This window comes from Lycorma delicatula, chromosome 10 (genome assembly GCF_047948215.1).
Source record: "Lycorma delicatula isolate Av1 chromosome 10, ASM4794821v1, whole genome shotgun sequence".
Taxonomy (NCBI): Eukaryota; Metazoa; Arthropoda; class Insecta; order Hemiptera; family Fulgoridae; genus Lycorma; species Lycorma delicatula.
Genome location: NC_134464.1, coordinates 122,793,271 through 122,820,639, shown reverse-complemented (window position 1 = coordinate 122,820,639; position 27,369 = coordinate 122,793,271). Strand labels below are relative to the sequence as shown.

Genomic DNA, 27,369 nt, shown 5'->3' with positions numbered 1-27,369 from the left:
TAATCCTCTGATGCAATACCTAATAGTGGCAGTGCTACTACAGTGGTAATAAAATTATTAAAAATGTACTTTGTAGCTATAACTAAGCCAAACGTTAATTTTTTGTTTACCTACCATAAAACTGTTCAAGTTTCGACTTCAGATAATTTCTTCAATAATTATCCCTTACCAACGACCACAATGTTGAACAATACCTAAGGAAAACCAATTTTTCCTTATCGTTACATGGATAAAATTTGTTATTGTTGTTTTAAATTATGCACACTTGAAAAAATTATATTCATTTTTTCCCATAATATATTTTCTTACTATAAGATTTTTAAAGGTCATAACAATTCTCTAATATGGATACTAAGATATATTTTGAACTATAACTCATTGAAAGATTATTGACAAAGGTTACAAACAGAAATTTTTCTAATTAGTTATGAATATTAAGATGTATTTTTAAACTGGTTTTGTGATAAAATGACTTTTGACAAAAGTTACAAATATAATTCTTCTCTTTTGTATGAATATTAAGATGTCTTTCTAAATTGCTTTTGTGATTAAATGACTTTTGACAAAAGTTACAAACATAATTCTTCTCTTTTGTATGAATATTAAGATGTATTATTAAATTGCTTTTGCAATTAAATGACTTTTGACAAAAGTTACAAACATAATTCATCTTTCGTTATGCTTAATAAGTTGTGTTTTTAACTTATTTTCAAGAATAAGAGACTTTTGACAAGAGTAAGAATTATTTTCTTTCTCTTTAGCATGGAAGTTAATGTCCCTCTTTAAATAACATTTACATCTGAATCTTTCATTGCAATATTCACAAACCAATTTCTTTCCTTTCTGCTGAGGTAACTCATTTTCACTACTTATATCCTTGACTAAATTTTCTGTTCTTACATCGCCATTCGCACAATTACATTCACTGGATTTTTGTTTTATAATTCCATCATATACCGAATTATTTACACATCTCTTACAATTCTTAGTACTTGCAGTGATGGTTAATTTATCAATAATAACCTGTAAAATTAAAACAACAGTTAAAAAGTAATTTTGAATTAATGTAAAATTATTTCCATTAAAATAACATTATTCTATTTTGAAAAAATATGGATAAAAAAATGAATATTTTAAACATATATTCAAAATAAACATCGTTTGGAATATTATTTAATGATTCACAAGTAAAGTTTAACGTAATAACAAACTTTACTTATCCTATTGCATATCTATACACATAGCTGAAACTTTACAGATTGTCTGGGCTAAAGGTATCCAAAATAAATGGCCTATATTTAGGAAATCAGTCCTAATTTCTTAGTAGACTCAAATGATAGCATAAATCTCCAAGAATTGTTCAGTGTACTTTCAAATTCAGTAGAATATGCATATGATGTGCAGACAGGCTGACTCCAATGCGATTGTAGTCCATCAAGATGTGGATCCCACAAAAACCATTCAGTGCATGCTTTAGTTAATGGAGTTTCAATCATGTACACATGTTTAACAGCTTGTACAAACTGAATGGAATATCAATTCTTTTACGTCAAAGTTTAACGTCCTCAAAGGTATGACTTTAAGAGACAGAAATCATCAAAGGTTACAGTTGTGATGAGGCTATGGATCAAGTAAGCGACGCATTCACTGCCCGTCCCATTAACTTTATTAGGCGACCTGGTTATGGACTGCAAATATCTCTTTCTACTGTTCACAACATTACCATAAGCACTCAGTTTGCAAGAATACAAGTTACAACTCTTATTTATAGTTAGATATCTTATTTAGTGGTGAGACAACTTTTCATATGTGCAGGATAGTTAAAGACACTCTGTCAAATGTAATGTACTTCATGCAGTAAAAATAAAATAAATAGAATAAATTTACGCTATGTAACCTGGAAAGCCAATTTACATTACTGAGTGGATTTAAATCACGCTATTTATAAAAATCATGATTATTCCTTTTTTTTATATAAAAATGTGCTGCCATCTGTTGCTGCTTTTATAAATGTCATCTTCATATTCTGTCTGAAAGTTGATCAAGTAGGAATCTTTTGTATTTATGTTTAAATATCTGAAAAATGTCTAAACTTTACCTAGTATTATTTAAATTAAATTTCTTGATATTTTCACTACATGGAAATTTTAATATTAAAATTAACTATTTACAATATTTGAATTTTTTATTATGTTTGATATGTAATTTTATATAAATATATTATATACAGCTGATGATGCAGGATCCTGTAAAGGTGCTTTTGGAATAAAAAATAAGGTAAGTTTCATTTCATTTACTTTATAATTCTGTACTTGGGTTGTTCAAGTTGAATTTTTTATTAAAAAATATAACATATATATATGTTATCATATATCATGTATATATAATCAAACTGGAAAACATGATTTATAATGTATAATTTTATAATAAAATGTCTGATACGAGATAGTAATAGCGTATATAAGTAATTTAAGTGTTTATTGTGGCGATTTTGAAACCGGGATAAAGTTGTACATATTCATTATGCAGCATTTGTATGCTTTTTATATTTTTTTTTTTTTGTCTTCAGTCATTTGACTGGTTTGATGCAGCTCTCCAAGATTCCCTATCTAGTGCTAGTCGTTTCATTTCAGTATACCCTCTACATCCTACATCCCCAACAATTTGTTTTACATACTCCAAACGTGGCCTGCCTACACAATTTTTCCCTTCTACCTGTCCTTCCAATATGAAAGCGACTATTCCAGGATGCCTTAGTATGTGGCCAATAAGTCTGTCTCTTCTTTTAACTATATTTTTCCAAATGCTTCTTTCTTCATCTATTTGCCGCAATACCTCTTCATTTGTCACTTTATCCACCCATCTGATTTTTAACATTCTCCTATAGCACCGCATTTCAAAAGCTTCTAATCTTTTCTTCTCAGATACTCCGATCGTCCAAGTTTCACTTCCATATAAAGCGACACTCCAAACATATACTTTCAAAAATCTTTTCCTGACATTTAAATTAATTTTTGATGTAAACAAATTATATTTCTTACTGAAGGCTCGTTTCGCTTGTGCTATTCGGCATTTTATATCACTCCTGCTTCGTCCATCTTTAGTAATTTTACTTCCCAAATAACAAAATTCTTCTACCTCCATAATCTTTTCTCCTCCTATTTTTACATTCAGCGGTCCATCTTTGTTATTTCTACTACATTTCATTACTTTTGTTTTGTTCTTGTTTATTTTCATGCGATAGTTCTTGCGTAGGACTTCATCTATGCCGTTCATTGTTTCTTCTAAATCCTTTTTACTCTCGGCTAGAATTACTATATCATCAGCAAATCGTAGCATCTTTATATTTTCACCTTGTACTGTTACTCCGAATCTAAATTGTTCTTTAACATCATTAACTGCTAGTTCCATGTAAAGATTAAAAAGTAACGGAGATAGGGAACATCCTTGTCGGACTCCCTTTCTTATTAGGGCTTCTTTCTTATGTTCTTCAATTGTTACTGTTGCTGTTTGGTTCCCGTACATGTTAGCAATTGTTCTTCTATCTCTGTATTTGAACCCTAATTTTTTTTAAATGCTGAACATTTTATTCCAGTCTACGTTATCGAATGCCTTTTCTAGGTGTATAAACGCCAAGTATGTCGGTTTGTTTTTCTTTAATCTTTCTTCTACTATTAATCTGAGGCCTAAAATTGCTTCCCTTGTCCCTATACTTTTCCTGAAACCAAATCGGTCTTCTCCTAACACTTCTTCCACTCTCCTCTCAATTCTTCTGTATAAAATTCTAGTTAAGATTTTTGATGCATGACTAGTTAAACTAATTGTTCTGTATTCTTCACATTTATCTGCCCCTGATTTCTTTGGTATCATAACTATAACACTTTTTTTGAAGTCTGATGGAAATTCCCCTTTTTCATAAATATTACACACCAGTTTGTATAATCTATCAATCGCTTCCTCACCTGCACTGCGCAGTAATTCTACAGGTATTCCGTCTATTCCAGGAGCCTTTCTGACATTTAAATCTTTTAATGCTCTCTTAAATTCAGATCTCAGTATTGTTTCTCCCATTTCATCCTCCTCAACTTCTCTTCTTCCTCTATAACACCATTTTCTAATTCATTTCCTCCGTATAACTCTTCAATATATGCCACCCATCTATCGACTTTACCTTTCGTATTATATATTGGTGTACCATCTTTATTTAATACATTACTAGATTTTAATTTATGTACCCCAAAATTTAACTTTCCTGTATGCTCCGTCTATTTTACCATTGTTCATTTTACTTTCTTCATCACTAGCATTCTTATATTTTCTACGTTCATCCATCAGCTGCAATATATCGTCTGAAACCCAAGGTTTTCTACTAGCTCTGTTTATTCCGCCTAAGTTTGCTTCTGCTGATTTAAGAATTTCCTTTTTAACATTCTCCCACTCTTCTTCTACATTTTCTACCTTATCTTTTCTTCTCAGACCTCTTGCGATGTCCTCCTCAAAAATCTTCTTTACCTCCTCTTCCTCAAGCTTCTCTAAATTCCACCGATTCATCTGACACCTTTTCTTCAGGTTTTTAAACCCCAATCTACATTTCATTATCACCAAATTATGGTCGCTATCAATGTCTGCTCTAGGGTAAGTTTTGCAGTCAACGAGTTGATTTCTAAATCTTTGCTTAACCATGATGTAATTTATCTTATACCTTGCAGTATCGCCTGGCTTTTTCCAAGTGTATATTCTTCTATTATGATTTTTAAATTGGGTGTTGGCAATTACTAAATTATACTTCGTGCAAAATTCTATAAGTCGGTCCCCTCTTTCATTCCTTTTGCCCAGCCCGTATTCACCCACTATATTTCCTTCCTTGCCTCTTCCAATGCTTGCATTCCAATCTCCAACTATTATTAAATTTTCATCTCCTTTTACGTGTTTAATTGCTTCATCAATCTCTTCGTATACACACTCTACCTCATCATCATCATGGGCGCTTGTAGGCATATAGACGTTAACAATCGTTGTCGGTTTAGGTTTTGATTTGTATAAAATTGTTATAATTGTATAAATTTAGATTTATAAATGTAAATCTAAATTTATAAATCTAAATAAATTTAGATTATAAATTTATCGAGTATACTCTAATACTCGAGGGCAAATTCAAAATTATCATAACCCTCTTTTAATGGATAGAATTTCTAACTGGTATTGACGGTATGTATTCCTATTGTGAAGGAGGACAACTTTGAGGCTTCTTTTGGAAAAATCTACTAACAGTCTCCAGTCAGTACTTTCATAAGGAATGTTAAATCGAGTCAAAAGTCCACATATCAGATAGTAGTTTCTCCGCAAGAAGAGATGGCACCACCAAAGTATGTTCCGACTCGTAGACAGTTCTAAATGTAACTTCCTTATCAATTTTGACTCCTTTGCAGGATGCTGCAAAATTTTTCCATACAATAGTTAGTTTAATTTTTACTTCATAAACACAGAAATGCCTTTTTTAAGAGTATAATTTTAATGCTTAATCATTTTTTTTTTATTTTAAGTTTACAATTTACATTTTACCTTGGCTGCATCAACAGCAATTAAGTCTAATTTCTCAAACTAGTGTTTGTTTTATTGAGTTTAAATATATCAATTTTCTCAAAAATTTGTTACAAAGTTTTATTTGTTAATTGGCAATCTAATAAAGTTATTTAATTAAAAATAAAACCAAACTATAATAAAACTAAAAAAGTTGTTTCTGACTTGCATTTTCTAAAATTTTAATGACTTTAAAAAAAAAAAATATTAGAAATGTAGTTCTAGGGAACTTTTACCATAATTATTAGGGTCAAAAAAATTTTTGTTTGCGTTGTATTAATACATAGAGCAAAAAATATTTTGGCAGCTATAGTGTGAACAAAACATTTCTGGACCTATGATTATACTACTTTGTGAGGGTCAGTTTTATCATGTTTATTAATTTGGGATGTAGTCCAAGGTGTCTTAGAATTTTTAGCAAGGATTCTCAGTGGATGCAATCAAATGCTTTCTTCAAGTCAACAAATGTCATCACAATGTCTCGGCATTGTCAATGTTTCTGTTATAATCCATTATTTGCTTGAGACTCATGATCTAGTCTGAACAGCTCCTCCAATATCTGAAAACCCCTGGTATTTTCTAGTTCTTTCTCAAGTTGTAAACCAATCCTGTTGATGATGATTCTTCAACGAATTTTGTATGTTTTTCTAGGAGTGTTTTCTTCATCCAGATGTTGACAAGTTGTTGGAGAGCGATCTTTGCTGGTCTTCCTGCATGTTTATATCTGTAAAGGTCTGATCTTCTTCCACCGCTTTGTAATTCTTCATCTCAACCATTAGCCTTGGTAGCCTTATTACGGGAGGATTGATGTTTTCCAATGGTGATGTTGCTATTGGGGTCCTGGTGTCCTAAGTTTAATTAAATTATGTTAAAATTTACCTCAGAAAGCAATTTTTTTTAAATGTAGTAATAAACATTAATGAAAATAATGAAACAGTTAACTGTAATTTTTAAAAAACAAAAATCATATTACTGCCACCAACAGAAAATCAAATCATTCTTAGTTACAAAAAATAAATACATTTTATGGTATGATACATAAAGTACACAAATACACACAAAATAAACCAAAATGAATTAAGAATATTTTGATACAGAATATTAAAAAAACTACATTAAAAAGAATATTAAAAAAATTCATAATTCCATCTAGAAAAAAAAATTAAGCAAAAACATCTTAAGTACCAGTGAGCAACTTAAAAAAAAATTGCAAAACTAAACAGTCCCAACTTATTACATTTTCTGAATGAAATTATAAGTTAAATTAAATTCAGATATTTAAATTAATAAAATTTTACATATTTAATAAATTTTACCATATTTTTACAAAAGATGTTTGAAGTGAATCCTCTGTGCATCAATGCACTATTGTGCTTGAGAGATCATACTGAGAGTCAACTGATGTAAAACATTGTCAATGCTGTTGCTCTCTTGTTGAATGTTCATTTTCAATTCACTGATAAAATCTATCCTTAAAATAACTCCCAAACGAATAAAAGTGAAGTAGAGAAATCTGGGGAATGTGATGGCCAATATTTAGACTTATGGTTTGTAAGTTCTTTTGAATTGTTTCACAGTTATTAAATAACATGATTTAAATTATGAAGAAACTTACAGCAAGATGTGTATTTTACACCACTTTGATGAGATAACTTGTGTATACATTTTTCCGGGCTGGCAGATTATTTATTAAATTTCAGTTCACATACATAACTAATATGCAATATAATACTATAAAACTGCAGATTGATGAAGTGGGATCAAAAAGTAATAAAATTTTAATTTCTATTAAAAACAATTTTCTTATTCTTCTATACCGATAAAGTCCTCTTCTAAGTAGACGTGCAGAGATGTGACACACTTATGCCAGCGTTTCTTCCAATCCTAAACCATTTGTAGAGAAAGGTTTTTACATATTCTTAAATTGACTCAGTAATTTTTTCTTTATTTCAACTACTGTCACAATTTGCAGTCCTTAATCAGTCGGAACAAGATAGAATTGCAGGGTGTCACGTCTGTATAATACTGAGGTTGCAGCACCAGTATGGTGTTATTTTTCATTACACAATCAGGAATTAATTGAGTGAGTGAGTTTGGAGCATTATCGTAGTGTCAAATTCAAGAATTATTTAACCATATTTATGGTTGTTTCTTCAGGCTGCCTCATATAAAAAGAATAAAACTGCTACTGTTTAAAAAATGGCATAAAACGAATACTGTATGTTTAACTACAATCATATGGAAGAATTCATAATGGACACCCCTGTAATTAAAAAAAATATATATATAGTAAGGAGGAATTTAATATCGATGAAACTTAGTGTCCTTTTTTCATTTTTGGTTCTTTAGGAACTTCTACTGGGATAATTAGACCTTCCATTTCAACATAATAATTGTACACCCACAATTCATCACATATTATGACACGTTTGAGTAATTCAGTAATGCAAAGTCAGTAACTGCTGCAATAGCTGCAGTTTTGAAAATTTTTAGTTTTACAAATTTAGCTACTAGTTTTATATTGAAACTGTCAAAAATTGTTCCACGTGAGCTATAACAAATTCCCAAATCTTCAGCAATTTCTATAATACTGATTTGATGAATATTGATCACTTGTCTTTCATTTTATCAATATTTTTATTGGTTGCTGATGCATAAGGCTATTCAATCCTTTTCATAGTCTTCTTGAAACTGTATGTAACCAGATGTCGACATACCATCCTGCCAAAAGCTTTTTGTAACATCTTCACCATTTCAATGTAGTGAAAAACTTCCATTTTTGCAAAATTTAATGCACATCCTTTGTTGATAAAACAAAATATTATATTAAATTATTTTCAAACAAAATAAATCTTCATATGTAGGAAAATACATTTTAATTAATTGGTAGCCAAATCTGAACTAAATGTTTTATATAGTTGAAAATTTAATTGAGTCATACTAAATGTATGGCAAATAACCATACATTATAGATATACTCAGTTGAAAGACAGCATACAGAATTGAAAAAAATACTTGTTATTTTTGATCACACTTTATATATAGTTGAAAAATTATTGCAAATGAAATATTCATGGTTATTTTCCACAGTAAAACCTTAGTATAAATCAAGCGACCACTGTTATTTCAATACAAGTAACAGAATGAGTTGGCCATTTTGAATTTCTAATAAAGTTTATACAACCCTTTTTAACTTAAAATAATATATTTCACAAAATTATTTTAACACTAACTGAATAAAATTTACCTCTGTGAAAGGAATATCAAGAAAAAGTTCTTGAAGAAATCTCCTTGATCGTATGCGATGTGATGTTGATGACATTATATTGTAAACATCACAATATACACAAACATCTTGGAATACATCACTATAGGTTTGTTTTAAGCTGGAAAAAATTGCAATAAATTAAAAATTACTTAAAAAAGACTGCTATATACATACTTTTATTTTCACACATAAATCACAAACTTATAAATGTTATAATAATTTCTTTTTTCATCAGTCATTTAACTGGTTTTTGCTTTTTCCCAATACTTCTTTTGGTTTAGCATTAGTCTTTAATCTTCTACATTTACATTCCCAAGTATGTTCTTCTATTATTTATTTTCTTGTACTTTCTATTTTCTTGAACACTGAGACAAAGAAATTTTGAGGAATTAGTAACCAGACAGGTGATTGAACATAAATAATCAATCATCTAGCTGTTAACAAGATAAAGTGATTATTGCATTCTCTAGTGGATATGTATCAACAAGGGCATATGGTTAAGAAATATCATACTGAATTTCTTCCATTTAAGCTAAGAAAAATAGAGGGCAACTTTCCCAGTTTTCTATGCTAAAAGGAAAAAAGCTTTGTTTTCATACTTTTTTCTTCATCTATCAATCTAATTTCTTTTTACTCTTCCCTCCAGAAATAAGTAATCTAACACAGGAGCTTTAGTATACTGCCCACTGATAGTTCTACAATTCCATGAGTAATTCCTCTTTTCAAAATTTTGAAAAAGAGGTCAGAAGACGACAGCACAGTCATCTTCCGACCTCTGTGCTGTAAAGGTAGAGTCCCTTCCTTTTGTTTGGAAAGTTGAATTTGAACCTACAGTTTTCACATACAAAATACTTCACAGAAAAAATACAAGTAATTGTGTTTTCAATCAGTAGTTACTTTATAATAAACGTTTTTAAAAAGATAGAGAATAAAATTTGATAATTTAAGTATTTTTAATACACATATATTTACTGTAATAAAGCTTGTTTGCAGGTTTTATATAAAACTGGATTAGATAATTGTTCAACAAATTTTAAAACATCTCTGCGGACCATTGAACGACTTTTTAAATTATCACTTACTGAACGCTGAGCAATACCTGTAAAATAAATAATAATTAAAGAATAATTATCTATTTACAAAAGTAATAAAAACAATGAGAAATAACCGTTAGATTGATATTTCGGATATTTGGACTATTGGATATAATGATTTCTCTAGTCATATATACTGATTATTTGATTGTATCCAGAGGTAGGTTTAGTTGTTTGCCTTCATATACTTAATCAGTGTTGACAGCAAATATTGATTCTGCACAATAACCTATTAACACAGTACCAACAATGTATATTTGGTGAAACTGCAGAATTAGAAGTATTCTTTACAAATACAGATCCCAGATTTAGAAATTATTTACTCGTGCTGGTAATGTTTTAGTTTGAATACTACATTTTAATTCTAACACTCAATATACTCAAGTCAATAAAGAAATTTTCATTCTAAGAAATACTTTTACCGCAAAGAGGTAGTTAATGTATGGATTTGATCACTATGAGTGATTTTACCATACTGTTGTTATCTCCAAACAGAGTATTAATATCCATTTATAGATAATCAGTTGCATTTGTTCATAGTGTCTTCTAAAATAGTATCATAGCGTCTTACATACCAGATTTTATTATTAAGTAGAGTAATATTTGTATTTCAAGTACTTCATTAGAATTTTATCTAACCTTAATACAGATCAATTAATTGAATCCTGAAGCCAAAATATGAAATGTATTATAAATGTTCGGGTTACTGTACACTTCCACCAGAAACTGGATACTACTTTTACACCAGAAATGTGGGTATTTAATTTAGTTACAAGTAAAATTAGATCTTTAGTTACGTTTTAACCCAGATTTAACTAGATTACCCACATTATGCCATATTCATTATTTTGTTTATATTTAAACTAAATTTCTTCCTTAACAATCTGTCTAATATCTGTAACATGTATACATTTCTAGAATCAACAAATAAAGAATATTATTAAATAATTTTTTCATTTCCTTTTTTTATTTTTCTAAACCAAAAATTAAAAATGAAGTGCCATGTACAGGGCTATATTAGTCTTATTCCATTAAAATTGCTTCCTTCTCTACATTTCTACATTTACAGGAAAAACAATTCTTGTAAAAAATGAAAACAGTTTTCCTTTTTCTATAATTCAACCTTACTCTATTTTGTTAAAAAAAATTATAAAAATCATCTTTCATGTTCTAGAAATGATCTCATGCAGTTGTACCTTTATGTTTTTTATTTTTTTTTTGTATAATTAATCTGAAAATTGAATTGTTTCTTGTGTACACCTGTTCTTTTCTGAAAATAAACTGGTCGTTAACTAGTTTGAGCATACGGTACTAAGGGCAGTTATAATGCCCCGGTAACAAAACGATAATGACAAAACATTCATTATGTCAGCATTCAGATTTGGACTCTTGGAAGGGATGCAGTGGTGATTTATTTTTGTTTAGGACAAACAAAAGGTTAGACATCAAACTGTGTAAGTCTTTTTTGTCCTGATTACATTATCTTGTATTTCAAACTGATTTTCAGTCGGTGGGCTCTGCTTTGAAACCTCTATGCCAGAGTTAGTTCTAGTCGGACTGATGCAGCGGACTAGATTTTAGACAGCCTTGCCTAAAGTCTGCAATGGAGTCAATTCTCAACACAAAGTACATCACTCACAGAAGCCTCTCTGTTTCTAGTAGCTTCATCGACTCCCTTAAGAAGGTCATGTTGGACTTCAGTTGACTTGAAATGGTGGCAATGAATAGCATTAGATCTGGTTCTGAATCGTAAGCATACACAGGTCTTTGACAAGTATCAAGGTGACAGTTATATTGAATTAATCAGATTTGGGTTGAAGGGGTGGGTGTTGCAAGTGATCACACTTAACAGGCATTTGATTGCAGTGACACAATCATAGAGAAGCATGGAGCAGGACATTTTTGGTACAGCCTTACAGAACTAGGTCTTCTTTTCTTTCATTTTGTGTTTAGCCTCTGGAACCACATAAGGTATTACTTCAGAGTATGAATGAGGATGGTATGAATGTAAATGAAGTGTAGTCTTGTACAGTCTCAGGTCGACCATTTCTGAGATGTGTGGTTAACTGAAACCCAACCATCAAAGATCACCAGTATCCATGATGTAGTATTCAAATCTATATAAAAGCCTTTATTAGGATTTAACCTTAGAACTCTCGACTTTGAAATCAGCTGATTTGTGATGATAAGTTCACCACTAGACCAACTGGGTGGGTCTACATAGGTAGCTCTATGCTCATTCATGATTCTATTTTCTATATTATAGATTCACAAACTCTTAAGAGTAGGCATTCTGGTCTTCGTTTAGCACAAAATTTATTCTAATTTTTTTAATCAGGGAAATGGAATTATTTTATGCTGTGGGTAAATTTCAATGAAAAATGTCATAATGAAATTTTAAGGCCAGTCTTGTTTATGCTCCAATGAAATAATACTCTTATTACTTACGTTTTCTCTTTACAAACAGATTAAAAATGTAACAGATTCAACCTTTTAGAGGCAGATCAACCAAGGAGAATAAAATCAGTATTATAATGCAAGAAAATTTAAGAATTGCTTTATTTTCCTAAAATTACAGTTAAGTAACTATATACTTACCAGATTTAGTGTTCTGTGACTTTTTCTTCTTTCCAAAATTAAAAAGGGTTATTAAGGGTTTTCATTTCACCACGATGATAAATAACTGAAGGATGCAGTGAGTTGTGGATTTAGGAAACACTGCCAACATTATTAATTGGTAGAATGAGAAGACTGGTACACAATTAGGAAAAATAAATAGCTGTAAAAATAACAACTGTTTATGAAAAAATAAATATAAGCTTTTGCAGCAAATAAAATCTACTTTTATGCCATATTTGTTTCATTTGACTATCTCTTGTGAGTTATAAGTAACTGTGCATTACATTTCAGCCACCTCTTGTATGCAAGTAAAATAATTTTCTCAAAGCCTGAATGTTTCAGTATGAAGTCTATCTCAACTATCAATCAGTAAGTGTTCTGAAAACATTTATGAAAAAGGCTGATGTGCCCTTTCATTCAGGAATCATACAGATATCCATATATTATGGTAGCATAAACTGGATGGCTATTTTTGCCTTCTTAAAGGCTTACAAAGAGATAGCTATCACCTGTTAACAACAAAGGTTTCACATGATTCCTAAGAGAATTACTAATTATATTAATTAATTATAATTAAAAAATAATAAATAAAATACTTACTAGTAACGTCAGTGCTAGAACTATCAATACTGTTTACACCTTCTAAACCACCTTTTGTCTGCCAAGGCAACATTATTGGGCTTTCACCTTCACCAGGTGCACCTCCATAACTGCTTTCGGTCTCTAAATATTAATAAAAGAAAGACATAACAAAAGCTATTAATACATATATATATATATACATTGAGATCAGTGGAAAAAAGTTTCTTTGTATTCTACCAGTATTTGCCTTTAGAATTGCATAACATATTAATCAAATCTATCAACAATTGTGTTTTGAAAGGTGACATACCACTGAGTATTTTTAGAAAGTTATGATTACATTATTTAATTATTTAAAACTTATTGCGTTTTGAAAATGAGTAAAGTTAAACAAGAAATTTGATACATTCTGAAATTTTATTACAAATAGTGAAGAATGTGACTCAGGCTACTGAAAATAATTGAAATATGTATGGTCATGATATACAATCAGTACATACAGTACAAAGCTGGTTCAAGTGTTTTCAATCTGTTAATTTTGATGTCAATCCTGTATTTCACAGTGGTCAGAAGATGACTGAAAATAGCAATAAAACTGAGCAAGACTGGACAATTAGTAATTAGTTAGGATATCAGTAATAAATTTAACATCAGCCACAAAACAGTTTTAAATTACTTGAAGAAGGCTGGATACGAAAAAAATCTTGATGTTTGATGCCACATGATTTAACAATGAAAAATTTAATGAACTGAATTTCCATCTGCAATTCATTACTAAAGTGATAAAAAATTGAAGCATTTTTAAAAAGGCTGATTACAGACAATGAAAAATGGATCACTCACAGTTAAAATGTATGGAAAGATCATGGTTGAAGCAAGGTGATGCTCTGCAAATGGCAGCAAAGCCAGGATTGAGGCCAAGAAAAATAATGTTTTTTTGTGTGTGTGTGTGTGTGTGTGTGTGTGTGTGTGTGTGTGTGTGTGTGTGTGTGTGTGTGTGTGTGTGTGTGTGTGTGTGTGTGTGTGTGTGTGTGTTGGGATCAGAAAGGAGTTCATTATGAGCTGCTGCCACAGGTTAACTATCGATTCTAACCTCAATCGATTGATATTTAAGATATCATTTTCCATCACAACAATGCCAGTCCAAACACATTTTTGGAAAATTAAGAGAGCTTGGCAGGGAAGGAAGTTTTGATACACCACTAAATAGTCCTGATATTGTTTGTTCTGTTTGATTTCTACGTAACTCTCCTAACAGAATAAAATTAGCTTCAAAAGAGGCCTGTAAAAACCACTTATCGCAGTATTTCATTCAGTTTTTATAAGAAAATATTTTCTTATTTGATAAACTGATCTAAATGATTACTTGCATCTGTTTACCCAGACATACAAGAATAACCAAGCAATACTTGCACGATCCTAACTCTGACCGAAAAGTTCTCCATGTCTTATTTTAAAAAAGGAACAAATAAAGAAGTGTTCCTTCATAAAAAAATTCATTTTATAGTATTTGCAATCAATAAATTATAACAAAGTTCTACTCGATGGATTTCTTCATACAATGATTTCAGAAAACTATTTTAACTCAGATACCCATTCTTACAACAATGTACTTCTTCTATTCACAAATTTTTGTTTTACATACAAGATTTAAAAAGGCGTTAAAAAGTTAATAACTAATGGAAATACATTTTACAACTTATATTATTTCATTAATGAAAGGAAGTCATAATAAGCTACAATAACGTAAACTATTATTATTATTATTATTAATAACAAAAATTGTAATACTTACTACTTTAATATTTTGTTTTTTGTATGAGCACTTTCATAGAGATCACGACTTCATCAGATTCAAATAAAAAATTTTTATGTTAAAAATTAAAATAGAGAAGTATGTTTCATCTTCTAAGTCGATCTAAATTCCTAGAAGAATCTAGATGAACAATTTTGAATCCGATGAAGTAGTGATCACTATGAAAGCGCTCATATAAAAAACAAAATATTAAAGCAGTAAGTGTTTATAACTTTCATTATTGTCACTAATTTGTATTTATACTGCTATCACGCTTAATTACAAATTCATTAACATAACGAACTATTCATAATTACTAATTTGGTCAGTTCAACTTAAACATAAAAATTAAATTGTCATAGCAAACATGCTGCATTGATGAACAACAATCTTCTGTACACAGGTTTCCATACTGTACATGTTAATTAATCATACAGTTCCATTAAAATTCTACTTGTAGAATACTGCAATCCTTTTAGAAAACATCAATATTATCATTTTAGTGTAATGATGTCTGTTTATTTATTTAATTTTTAGTGATATAATCTCCATTAATATAGCGATTGCTGAATTGCATTTTTTATTACGCTTTTTCTAGCGGAAATTCTAAGTGGAAGTGTCCAAGTTTAAATGAATGATTGCAAATCATAATAGAAATCAAAAAAGAAAGAGAGAAGATTAGAACTCATTCCGAAATACTCACAAAGTTTCTCAACACAATTCTATAAAACAAAAAGAAAAAAAAAGAAGTAACTTTAAAAAGACTGGTAATGCAAATTCTAACAGAAAGTGCATCAAATCCTGTGTGAATATGTACATGAAGACATTGATGAAACTATATTGAAATGATTAATTGCGGCTAATGATAAACATCTGGTTCTATCAATAAAGAAAATTAAGCTACAGAAATAGCCGAAGTGAATAGTTTTTTAAAATAAATAAATTGGGAATGTTTGTTGAAAATACAAAAAATTTTGGGAGGATGAAAAATGAATACAATGCACTTGCTGAAGGTAATTGGTAAATTTGTATTATACATATAAACAGTGATTTTTTTCCCCTCTTTTAGTGCGCTTTCATTCATAACAAAGGCACTGAATTACATATGTTGGCCTTTTGCTTTTAACACCAGAAAAATATGGAAAAAGTTATTACAGCCATGAAAAATTAAAAAAAAAACTGAAATAAGTATGACATTTATTTTTATTCTTCCATTTTAACTATTTTTATAAAATGAAGTTTCTACATAACAGATATTTTCTTTACACGCTAAATAATTTACTACCCAGAAGTTTGATTGTATTTGTAAAAAAAAATTGTTTATTTGTTCAAGACATAACAATCTGCACCAAAAATAAAACTGGTGTAACCTCCATCTATAATAATTTGAAAAAATATTAGCAATTAACAATTAAGAAATTGTAAATTGTATTGTATAGTTTTTAATGATACAAAAGGAAGTTTTTTGGAACCATGAAAAATAAAGGTTTGCCCTCTTCTTGGTAAAAATATGGTTTTTACTGATTTGTATATTCACAGTTCTTTAATTAATAAAGAAAAAAATAAATTATTTGAAACAACTTTACATGAAAAGCATATTTCAAATTTTGAAAGGGACAGAGCTTTGAATGAAAACAAATTCTGGTTAGGGTGTTTAAAAAATTTTATTTTACTTTATTAGATTTTATAACTCTTAAAAAAAAAAAGAAGCAATCTATGTGAATAAATCCTGAAAAACAGTAATTCTACCCTAGAATAACAAACACTTACTGCTAATGGTGGGGATTTTATTTTCTTATTTTTATACATTTCTAACTTAAGCAAATATGGAAAGAAATTGGTTCTGCTACGAATGGAAGAGATAAATTTGAAAACTACAGATTAATATAAAACAGTACCAGGTAGATAAGAAAGATTCAGCATTCAAATATTTGAGGACTACCATTCTCAGAAAATAAGAACACAAAAGAAGACGAATACAAGAATTTAGGCTACAAGTGATTTTCAAAACATAAGAAATCTAACATAGCCTAAAGACAACCTGAAAATTGTAAAATCCTTTTTGTTTTGATACATACATATGCAACAAGAAAAAGATGGAGTAAAGAAAGAGTAAGAGTAGAATGGAAATTACAGTAACTGTGAACTTCAAGATCATTTTAGTATAACAAAGAGAGCTGTAAGGAATATAATAGAAAAACAGGATTAAAGTCAGATGTTGTTACAGAGAAGATGATTAAAACTGCAATGCTTCAAATACATGTTAGAACAATATAATTAAGGTTACCAAAGAAAGCTTTTTCATTAGTTATAATGAAAAGGCTGAAGATGAAATGGATAATGCAGGTAAAAGAAGAATTGGAAAAAACTGAATAAATGTTGAAAAATTTAACAGTATTTTACCTGTTCTAGTACGATGCGAAGAGCTCGCAGATACTTTTCTCCATCTACTTACTCTTTGATTATTACGATTACCACCAGAACATAAAAGACAACTATTGCGATTATGTCGCCGTTTGATTGGTACTTCCATCGGTACACTGATAACGCCGCACCCTCCAGTATCAGTACCAGTATCTGTTTCTGATTCAGCAGAACTAATATTTTCAACACCTAAAAACAATAAAATTTATTTATAACAAAATTAAAAAAAAAAGATTAATAAATGAAAAAATATTTTTTCTTCACAATGTTAAGTGAATGCTGTAAAGTAAGGAATTATTTGTTTTGTATTATTATTTTTTTAAATTTTTATCTGAAAATCAATATTGTAAAACTGTACATTATCAATTACTTAGAATCAAATGGGCAGTGGCCATATTTCTGTAAAAATAAAGTTTTGCCCTCTTCTTGGTAAAAATATGGTTTTTACTGATTTGTATATTCGCAGTTCTTTAATTAATAAAGAAAAACGATCTTAAATAGAACAATTTTCATCAATATTTGAGCAACGAAATGAAAATGAAAACAAATAGAAAGTTCACCAGTAACAGAAAAAATGAATAAAAAACAGAATTTAATGGCTACAATTCTGGCTACATTCGCTGGGAAAGTACAAAGGTTTAAATTATACATAAATTTTTGGTTACTTTTAAGAACACACTGTAACAGAAAATTGAATTAAAAATTAGGAAGTCATTTTTTTTATATATTTGAAGTTCTAAATCAAATATTAACAGATTATAAATATTGAGATCAAAAGGACAATCAAAAGATTATAATAAAAAATCTACAGAAAATCCAGAAACAAGCAGCACTATAATTTATTAGTCCCTAGTTGTATGCAGCAAAAAAATCCCTAACTTGCTGGCCCTTCATTAGTCAATGAAAATAGAAATACATGCACAAAACCAGTGTAGCGGTAGAAAAACAGAATGGTACCTACATCACTCACATACAAATGCGACTGAAAAACCGGATTTAACTAACTTAAGATGCGGTGAAAATAATGAAAAGTATAAAAAAAAAGAATTTAAGTACTTTAATGCTATCTTTTAGTCATAATAAAAAAAAAAATTTAAAACAATTAAGTACTGGTAATAATAATTGTGAATATCTATTTCAATTTTCAAATAATTCTCTTTAAAATGTCTTCAGTTAACATGAAATACAATAAGCACAACCTTTTTGAAAGTTTAAAGAACCAAGGATATTTGTAAATACTGAGATATGGCTTACACTCAACTCACAATTTCACCAACTTTAATTTGTTGATTATTGTGAACCATTTTTCTTTGCAACTTGTAATTATTTTGATGTGAAGAGAAGACGTATCTTTTTGTTCATCAAAAATCCTACCTTTATAAAAGTGACAAATTGATTCACATATGTTGCTTCCATTCAAACAATTTTCTCCATATTGCAGTTGCAGTCTCTGAATAATCTGATGGTTTCACCCTCCCTGAATTTTGAAAATGTATCACTGCTCATATCTCTTCTTCGGTGCAATCAGACATAGTACCACTCCTTTTAAATCCATTTATAAATAAAACCACAAACTGCTAAAAATGAAACAATACTTTCAATATATAAACTGTATGAAGTTATGATTTACCAGAACAATCAGTGTTGTGAGAAATATAATAAAAAGAGAAATAAAAATTTTCCTTTAGTTTTTAACTATCCCTTATATATAAAAAAATTACTATTTTAGTAACAGAATTGTATAATCTCAATCTTACATATTCAATTTTCAAATGGCTCTAATAATATTTACTATTTAATATTAATATTTATTTATTTAATATTCAAAGGCTGATTTAAAATATATATATTCAATTTATTTAATATATGGCAACCATTTAGAAAACAAGATTGTTGGTTTTATTTTTCAGTAAAGGTAGAAACATGTTTTTTTTTCATTAAACAATACCATCATTATAGTAATGCATAGTTTTATAATTTTAATTAATAGTGGAGAAACGACTGAATTTCCCCTTAAAACAGCTGGAAATCTCAACCAACTCTTAAAAACAAGTTCAGTCATTCACAAAATCATGGAATACAGTACTAAACTCATTCTTGTCTATCTGACTTTTGATTAGGTTGATTTTATTGTGATACTGAAACAACCATTAGGAAAATTTATAGACAGACTTAAATGATAAAGCTCTGTTTTTACGTACATTAAACTAAAAATTTCTATATTATCTTTAAACAAAAAGTTATTAATGCTACAAAACATTAAAATTGCACTATTGGAAACACTACCTTCTATGCTTATTTTTTTTGTAATTTTTATATTTTCTTTGAATGAATAGCAAAGCGCAATAATAATGTGCAAAAAGAACAAGATTTAATAGTTATCAAGTACATTTATTTTAATCACATTTTTCGTTAAGATATAACTTCTAAGGCAATCAATCTTTTATCATCATATTTTTCAGCTGTATTAAATTTCTCTGACTGAGTATTTATCTTAATTATCTAGATATAAAAAAAATAATAATAAATAATAAATTAAAACTAACTTTAATTAATTTTTGTATATTTTCATCTTGTTTTAATGTGTTAAACCCAGCTTCATGTTGGGTCAACTGTCCGTACAAGTGTGGTGGTAGAAAAACATCACTTGGTGAATGTTTGGCACCACTTATTCTAGCACAATACCGTCCATCTTCACCACGTTGATGAAGTGTCAATGAATCGCATAACTGGCTTTCAATAAGACATACATATCTGAAATAAAATATTGCAACAAAAAAAAAAATAAATAACCCAAAAGATAGATGATATAAGATATTAGATAAGATAAACTTATTTTTGTAATCAGCAATAAGGAAATATCATTTATTGAATAACAAAAGGGGCAGATGGTTTGATATTTTTAAATAATTAAAATATAAAAAATTCTTATATATGTATAAGGGTCATTCAATAAACAAATATTTTTAGTAAAGGTAAAGCTTAATGCAGGCAATTGAAACTTTTTTAAATGATGGTTGGCAATCTTGGGAAGTGTTAGTCAGCTGGTCGATTAATATTTACATAAACATAACCTCTAAAGTCTTAGTTATGATGGCCTGTCTACTTTTTAAGAACAGCGTTCTGTGATCCAATTTTTACTTTCAGAAAGTGTACAACCATCAGAAATATTCCCTCAGATGAACAAACAATACAGCAGTAGTTGCATGAACTGTGTGACTTTTTACGCATAGGTGGAACAATTTTAAAATGGCCGCAAAAGCATGGCTGACAAGCACAGTTCTGGGTGGCCAGAAAGAGTGTTGACTTTGGTGTTAGATTCTCGTATTGATTCACTTATCCAAGAAGACTAACGACTTACAGTTAAACAAATTGTTGAAAAAAGAATTGTGCAAGGTAAGTTCCCAGAGAGCTTACTATTCATCACAAAGCTGAGAGATTTCACTTTTGCACTGAACTCAAAAATTGTTTCAATAATAAAGGTGACACAATTTTGAACAGGATTTTAACCTATGATGAAACTTGGATACATCATTTTGAGCCGGAGTCCAAGCGTCAAAGCATGCAGTGAAAACACCCTGAATCACCTGTCCAAAAGAAATTCAAAACGCAACCATCAGCTGGTAAGGTCATGTTAACCATCTTTTGGAGTGCTTATGATCCGATTTTTCTTTGATTAATTGGAGGAGCAACACACTATCAACAGCTTATACTACTCAGCCATGATTGAGAACAAAGTCGAGCCTGCAATGAAGAGGAAATGCCCAGGATGGTAGAGGAAAGGTGTGCTTCTTCTTCAAGACAACATTCAAACTCATACAGAACAACTGATGCTGAAAACTATTGGCAAAGTGGGTTGGAAGCTCTAGACAAAAAATTGTATTTATTTAATAAACCATTTTTGCTGTACAGTTATTTGTATGTTTAATTATTGAATAACCATCATTAAACATTTATTTTATCTAAATTTTTTTATCAAAGGAGGTATTTCTATGATAAACACTTATTTTTTATGTCTTTCTTGAAATAAACTTTTATCTTATTATAATCTACACTAAAAGCGAGATGACTAGTCCATGTGCAGAGTATACTTATAGATGATAAATCAATCAAATCTCATTCACTGAATACGGCTATAACAGTGATTGAAAGTAATATGATGTAAGCTTATTACTTCAAAAAATTTGGTTCAGTTTGTAATTAAAAAATTACTAGTTTTAAAAAATTTTCAACATCAACAAAAAAAAAAAATAATAATTTTTGAGAATTTTTTACAACTCATATACAAAAGTTTTATCTAGTTTCCAGAGTGACTGGAAATACCACATTTAAAATAAGCTGTGTATTTCATGATTTAAAATGTTACAGTATACTGTAAGAAGAGAAACATGATCGTAAGGAATAATTACCCATATAATAATCTCAGGGTTGGTAAAACCAGTCCTGGTAACATGACAGTTGATTTTAATATTGTACGCTACATCTAACTTCTGTCCCATGAACTAAGTAATAAAATTAAAACAAAAAAAAAATCACCTGATGACCAGGAAAATATCACCAGTAGAGAATAGTAAAATTTTATCTGGTGTAATGAAAGAGTTTAATATAGGAATGTGAAAGAAAAATAAATACTGCACAAAAAGAGATTGCTGATACAACGTGAGCCACAATAGTAATATATAAAGGCCATTTTTTATTACGCAATAAGACATTTTTTTAAACTAATTTATTCCAGTGGATGGGCGATTGAGTAATCTATCAATTCAGACGGACCTATTTTTATCTCTTACTTTACTTCTCTCTCACCCTCACCCTTTCACTTCCTCTCTTTCTCAATCAGCTCTATCTTTATCAAGTCGCATGATTCAACAGAACTCGAGCCGCTTTACAAACATATATGGGCATGTACTATTCTTACACATATTTTCAGTGTTAAATATGTTATTTCAAACTTTGACCCCCTTTGGAGGGCTACCCTATGTTTCAATTAAAATTTCCCAAAAGACGACCCACAAATTTTTTATGGAAAATCCAAATCAGGTCTCAAAACCGAAGGGTAAGTAGCTGGATTCATCCAAACTGAATCAATAGATTACTCAGCATCAAATTTTTTTAATTTAAAAATTAATATAAAATAATTTTATTTGAAATTATGCAATAATCAAGTTCATTTAAATTATTTTTACTTTTGTTAAGACAATTTCACCACTTAAATAAGACAGTTGTGGTTACCTTACAGTCACAAGCTTCATCAAAAGCGAGTATTGCAGCATTGACAACAGCTCTATCTTCATCATACGGTCGACCTACTAAACGTTCGACCACCCAATCTATTATATCAGCATTATTATGTAGTGGAGTTCTCAATATGACATGTAATAATTTAGTACAATATAAACGGCATGATAAATTCTGTGATGAAAGTTCTTTACTGATAATCTTTCTGTAACCAAAAAATAGAAAATAAATAATTATTTTTCAGTAATTATTATTTCTTATGTATAATAAAATGAGTAGAATACTAGATTAAATATGCAATTAAAAGAATGAAATTTTTAAATACAATTCTAATCTATGCATCCAGAAATCAGTAATCAACAAAATTACTAATTCTGTAACTATTAGAATTGTTTGACTTGGTTTTAAAAAAATTGTACATGAAAACCCGTAAAAAAATAATTCACGACCAATTTTTCAAATTTCAATAAAAGTGTTATGTAGTAAGATGAATTAGGTGCCAATATCTTATGGTTATAAATGGAAAACAAGTTACTTTTGACAGGATATAAAAACTTCTAAAAATATCAAACATACCATGCCAGGCTTACTTATATTCAGATTGTTCACCATACAAACTGGCTACAAATTGAGTGTCATTACAGAAAATAATTCTCACCTCTTCCTCTTGTATTTTAGATGGTTTATTCACGTCATTCATAAGAAGACTGACACAAATAGTGTAAAAGTAATTAAAAATGAGAAAACTGGTTTGTGTATTTTGAATTACACATATTCAACCAATAAAAATTACACAAATTAAAGATTTTTTTAAATTCATCCTTAAAAAACTTCTTTAAATTTTTAATAGTTAAATTTTTAATTTTTTTTATTATCTTTGAGCTCATATCACCACCATTCATACAAGCATAATTTCTCAAAAAAAAAAAAAAAAATGAAAACATATACAGTGTATAAATTAACAAAAGTTGAAGTAAAATGTATCCTTTATAAGAGGGTAAAATCTATTTCTTACAACTTATGGTGCCATAATTTCACATCCTTCAAAGTAACATCTTGAAAATTGAAAAGTGTAAAATAAGATAAAAGTCTAGGCCTAAACCATGTTAATAAATTATCTACCATAAATCACCATACTAATTAAATGGTATTGGTGCAGTCTCCCTATAAATTGCTAGCATTAATCTATTAACTGCCAAACCCAGGTTAACTTGATCATATTTTGCCAAACCCAATTATCTCTTACATTTAATGGCAGCACGAATACCTGCCTAGAAGTATAACCAACTAGATTTTATAACTACGATTAAAGTAATATTATTTTTTAAATATATGAATCAAGCAAGTTCATATCAGCTATTCACTAAACCTTCAGTGCGTGTAGAAGCAAATATGGCATTGTCTAATGATCACATATTATTGAAGATAAAGAAATGGACCTTTTTTTTGGTGAGAGAAGTAGCTGTGCTCGTGATGAAAAAATTAATGCAATATTTAACAGTCACCTACAAAATAAAGCTGATGAGGAAAGTAAATCAAACAGCTCTGACTAAGGGTAAACAAATTACTTGTAACACATATTGTAATTTTAAGTACTTTCTTAATTTTGCTTGGAACAAATTAAAGCTAATCATAATTAAAAAATTAAGCTTACCAAAATCATTATGGTTTTCAATACCTTAAATAAGGATTTAAAAAAGCTGGTCCTGGAGATAAACAGATAAAAAGAAAGCCGACAATTAAAGGATTAATTTGTAAAAAATAATAAATAAAACTATCACAAAATTTTATAAAATGATTAAAAATTAAGCTATCAAAATATAGAAATGATCTCTAGTTATCACAACATAAAACAGTGATAAGTTATCATTTCTTACTCAAAAGAAAACATGACAGAGAGTGAATCACTATGTTAACGAGTTAAAACATAGTCATAAAGTAAGGGTCATCAGCTTATATTTAAATACTAGCAGGTCTGAACACAATTTCACACATGCAGGACTATATATGGCTATTTACGAAGCCACTGCAAATGTTATTTTGATTCAGTAGTCGTTTGCCTGCCGATTAATGCAGATCGCAATGTCTGCGACAATAATTTCTCCCTCCAGTTATGAAGTGCACGCTGCGATTCGATTTTTGTGTACAAAAAGGGTCTTCAGCTGCTGAAATTCATCGGGAGTTGTGCCTAGAGTATGGCCTTACAGAAATGAGTGAAGGAAAGTTTAGACAATAGTGTCGAGACTTTAAAAAGGTCGCACAAATTTGCATGACAAAGAGCGGAGTGGCAGGTCCAGTATTCAGACCAATGAAATCATTGAACAAGTGAACCGAAAACTGTGATATGATTGGCAATTGATGATTAGTGTTCTGGCTGATGACTTTCCACATGTTGGACGCACCTCTATCTACATGTTGTCACAGAAAAGCTTGGATATCACAGATCGTGTACAAGGTAGATACCAAAAATGCTCACCAACCAACACAAAGAGCAAAGAATGTGCGGTGGGGGAGCGTTTTTGGACCGCTATCGACAATATCGATGGAGATGATTTGTTTTCCCAGATTGTTACAGGCGACAAGATGTGGATGTCCTACACCGACGCAGAATCGAAACAAGTCAGTGCAGTTGAACAGCTGCCCATCTCCTGCCTGCAGAGGAGGCTTTACAGCCTCATGATGGAAGCATGGCAGCAAGAATGGCACGATACGACTAAGGGAAGATCCTTGTATAAGTTTATACAGGATTTGGGGGGATGGTATGACTCTCTTTCGTTTTTAAGGGCAGTGGGAGCCCGAATGCTTTTCAACCATGTAAATTTAAACCAATATTTGTTTCGATTCCGCCTGGAAGCTGATAAGCTGTGCGTCTGCAGGGAGTCCAGTCGAATGAACACATGATGTTCGAGTGCCCAGCTCTTGAGAGGGCCAGAACTCAGGCCACCTTGGAACTTAGAGGTCAAGGGGAAGACTGGCCACTCACAAGTGGTGAGTCGATGTGGCAAAAGCTGCATTGTCGGACCATGTGGGAGTTCCTTGATGCGGTTGCTTTGTTCAACCGACATCAGTAGTTTACTTAAGGGAAAAAGACTCCTACTGCGCTGTTGTAGGAAGCTAACCGAGAGATATGACTGGTTACCAGCCAGATTAAGGCTCCAAGCGCTTTAATGATGGACAGGTACTTGCTAGCATTCAGCGGCCTGCGCATGGCAGCGAATTGCTGTCTTTGACGAGATAAATTTAATTATTGATAGTCATACATGATTTAGTAAATGGCGGAGTGTGCCTATCCATTTTACTGATATATGACAAGTGGGCAGTGGGACACAAAAGCGAGTGGTGTGTGATACCATGCTTATTCTGCTTACGCTTTTAGGTTAGCTCTAGGAACTAGTTAGAACACTGGTTACAAAACTGTTTCAATGCTCAGTAGCTGTTTGTGGCACAGACATTCGGTCTTATGCTTTAGGGTGACCGAATGGGGTGGTGGCCGAAAAAATGCCAAGCAAACCAAAACAGTCAATGTAATGGCACAATTCAAGTTCCCCAAAACTGAAAAAGTTTAAGCAACCTTCATACTTGAGTCAAAAAATGTTAGCTACTGTTTTTTGGGGCAAAAAGGGCATCATTTTCATTTATTTCATGAAACATCAATCAACAATTACAGCTGATGTGTACAGAAAAACGCTCACCAAACTGAGATGTGTGAACAAAAAATGACAGTGTGGGAAACTGTCATTCAGCATAATCCTCTTTCACAACAACCCATGTCCTCACACCTCTGCCTAAACCAAGAAGATTCAACATTTTTGTTCGGAACCTTTTGACCACCCTACCACCCACCATATAGTCCCAACCTTACACCTAGTGACTACTTCCTCTTCTTTTATTCGAAGAAGTGGCTTGGTGGACAACGATTTGAAGACTACAAGGAACTCAAGACTGCCATTGTCAACTGGTTCAATTCCCAGGCGGCAAACTTTTATGCAGGGGATTAAAGAAACTGGTACAGCGTTAAGAAAAGTGCTTAGAACTGAATGACGATTATGAGGAAAAGTGAAGTAGATATATAGTAAACTAAAACTGTAAGTAAAAACCTCTTCTCATGAGTTAATTTTTTTAATGACCAAACGGTCCTTACTTTATGAATATGCCTTGTAGATTCTGTAAAAATACATACAGTCAGTACAGTGCAGAAGTATTAATCCAAAGATTATGAATTCAAATCTCAGTCAGACCTTAGACAATTTTTGTAACTTATAACTAAATGGTTAATCAACCAAGCCAAGTTACAGATCCATCATGACATTTAAAGTAAGTAAGAAGCAGTCAGCCATGGTATTAACATGTGTGCTGTTACCATGTGAAATAACATAACCCTGTTATGTTATTTGTGTTAGTTATATCAGTAATTTATCTTTTTAGGAAGAGAGCCTTAGGCTCTGCAGATAACATCTTCCAATCTTAATTATGAACAGAATAACACTTATATCTCTGAGTTTAATAATTTTGTCTATTATTAACTAAATAATAATCCCATAAAAGTTAATAAGAACCAAGAAATAAATACAAATAAAACAAAGAAAGAGATAAATTTATGCATAAGGGAATAAAATATAAAATTAATAATAATAATAATACATTTTACTTGGCTAAAGTATCAGATGTGTAGTCAAGTACAGAAACAATTATCTTGACGTAACACTCATGATTAGTTGTGGACACTAAATCATACAACCTGGAAAAATCCACACACAAGTATAAAATAT

General features: G+C 30.3%; 2 protein-coding genes across 3 annotated transcripts in view; both read right to left on the bottom strand.

The window, feature by feature from the left end:
* Positions 1-666: 666 nt before the first annotated feature.
* On the bottom strand, positions 667-20,092 carry LOC142330961 (uncharacterized). The gene is made up of 6 exons (XM_075376426.1): positions 19,909-20,092; positions 17,342-17,551; positions 13,162-13,284; positions 9,821-9,947; positions 8,828-8,966; positions 667-1,023 (listed from the first exon to the last, which is right to left on the bottom strand). Exons 2-6 carry the CDS (start codon positions 17,469-17,471, stop codon positions 667-669), a joined length of 876 nt encoding a protein of 291 aa, XP_075232541.1. The 5' UTR covers positions 17,472-17,551; positions 19,909-20,092.
* The window catches only part of LOC142331588 (rapamycin-insensitive companion of mTOR-like), a 31,985-nt gene continuing 24,595 nt past the window's right edge, over positions 19,980-27,369 (bottom strand). For both annotated transcript variants that reach the window (XM_075377591.1, XM_075377592.1), the window contains 3 exons: positions 27,249-27,338; positions 22,595-22,805; positions 19,980-20,116 (listed from right to left, as the gene is read on the bottom strand). In XM_075377591.1, the coding sequence (XP_075233706.1) occupies positions 20,099-20,116; positions 22,595-22,805; positions 27,249-27,338 (319 nt within the window). In that variant the 3' untranslated portion in view covers positions 19,980-20,098. The remainder of the gene's footprint in view (positions 20,117-22,594; positions 22,806-27,248; positions 27,339-27,369) is intronic.

Coding starts and splice junctions, on each gene's coding strand:
- LOC142330961 (XM_075376426.1), bottom strand. CDS start 17,471: ATGGAAGTACCAATCAAACGGCGACATAATCGCAATAGTTGTCTTTTA. Junction 9,948..13,161: donor TTCTAGCACTGACGTTACTA/GTAAGTATTTTA, acceptor TTTATTTTACAG/GTATTGCTCAGCGTTCAGTA. Junction 8,967..9,820: donor TGCAAACAAGCTTTATTACA/GTAAATATATGT, acceptor AATTTTTTCCAG/CTTAAAACAAACCTATAGTG.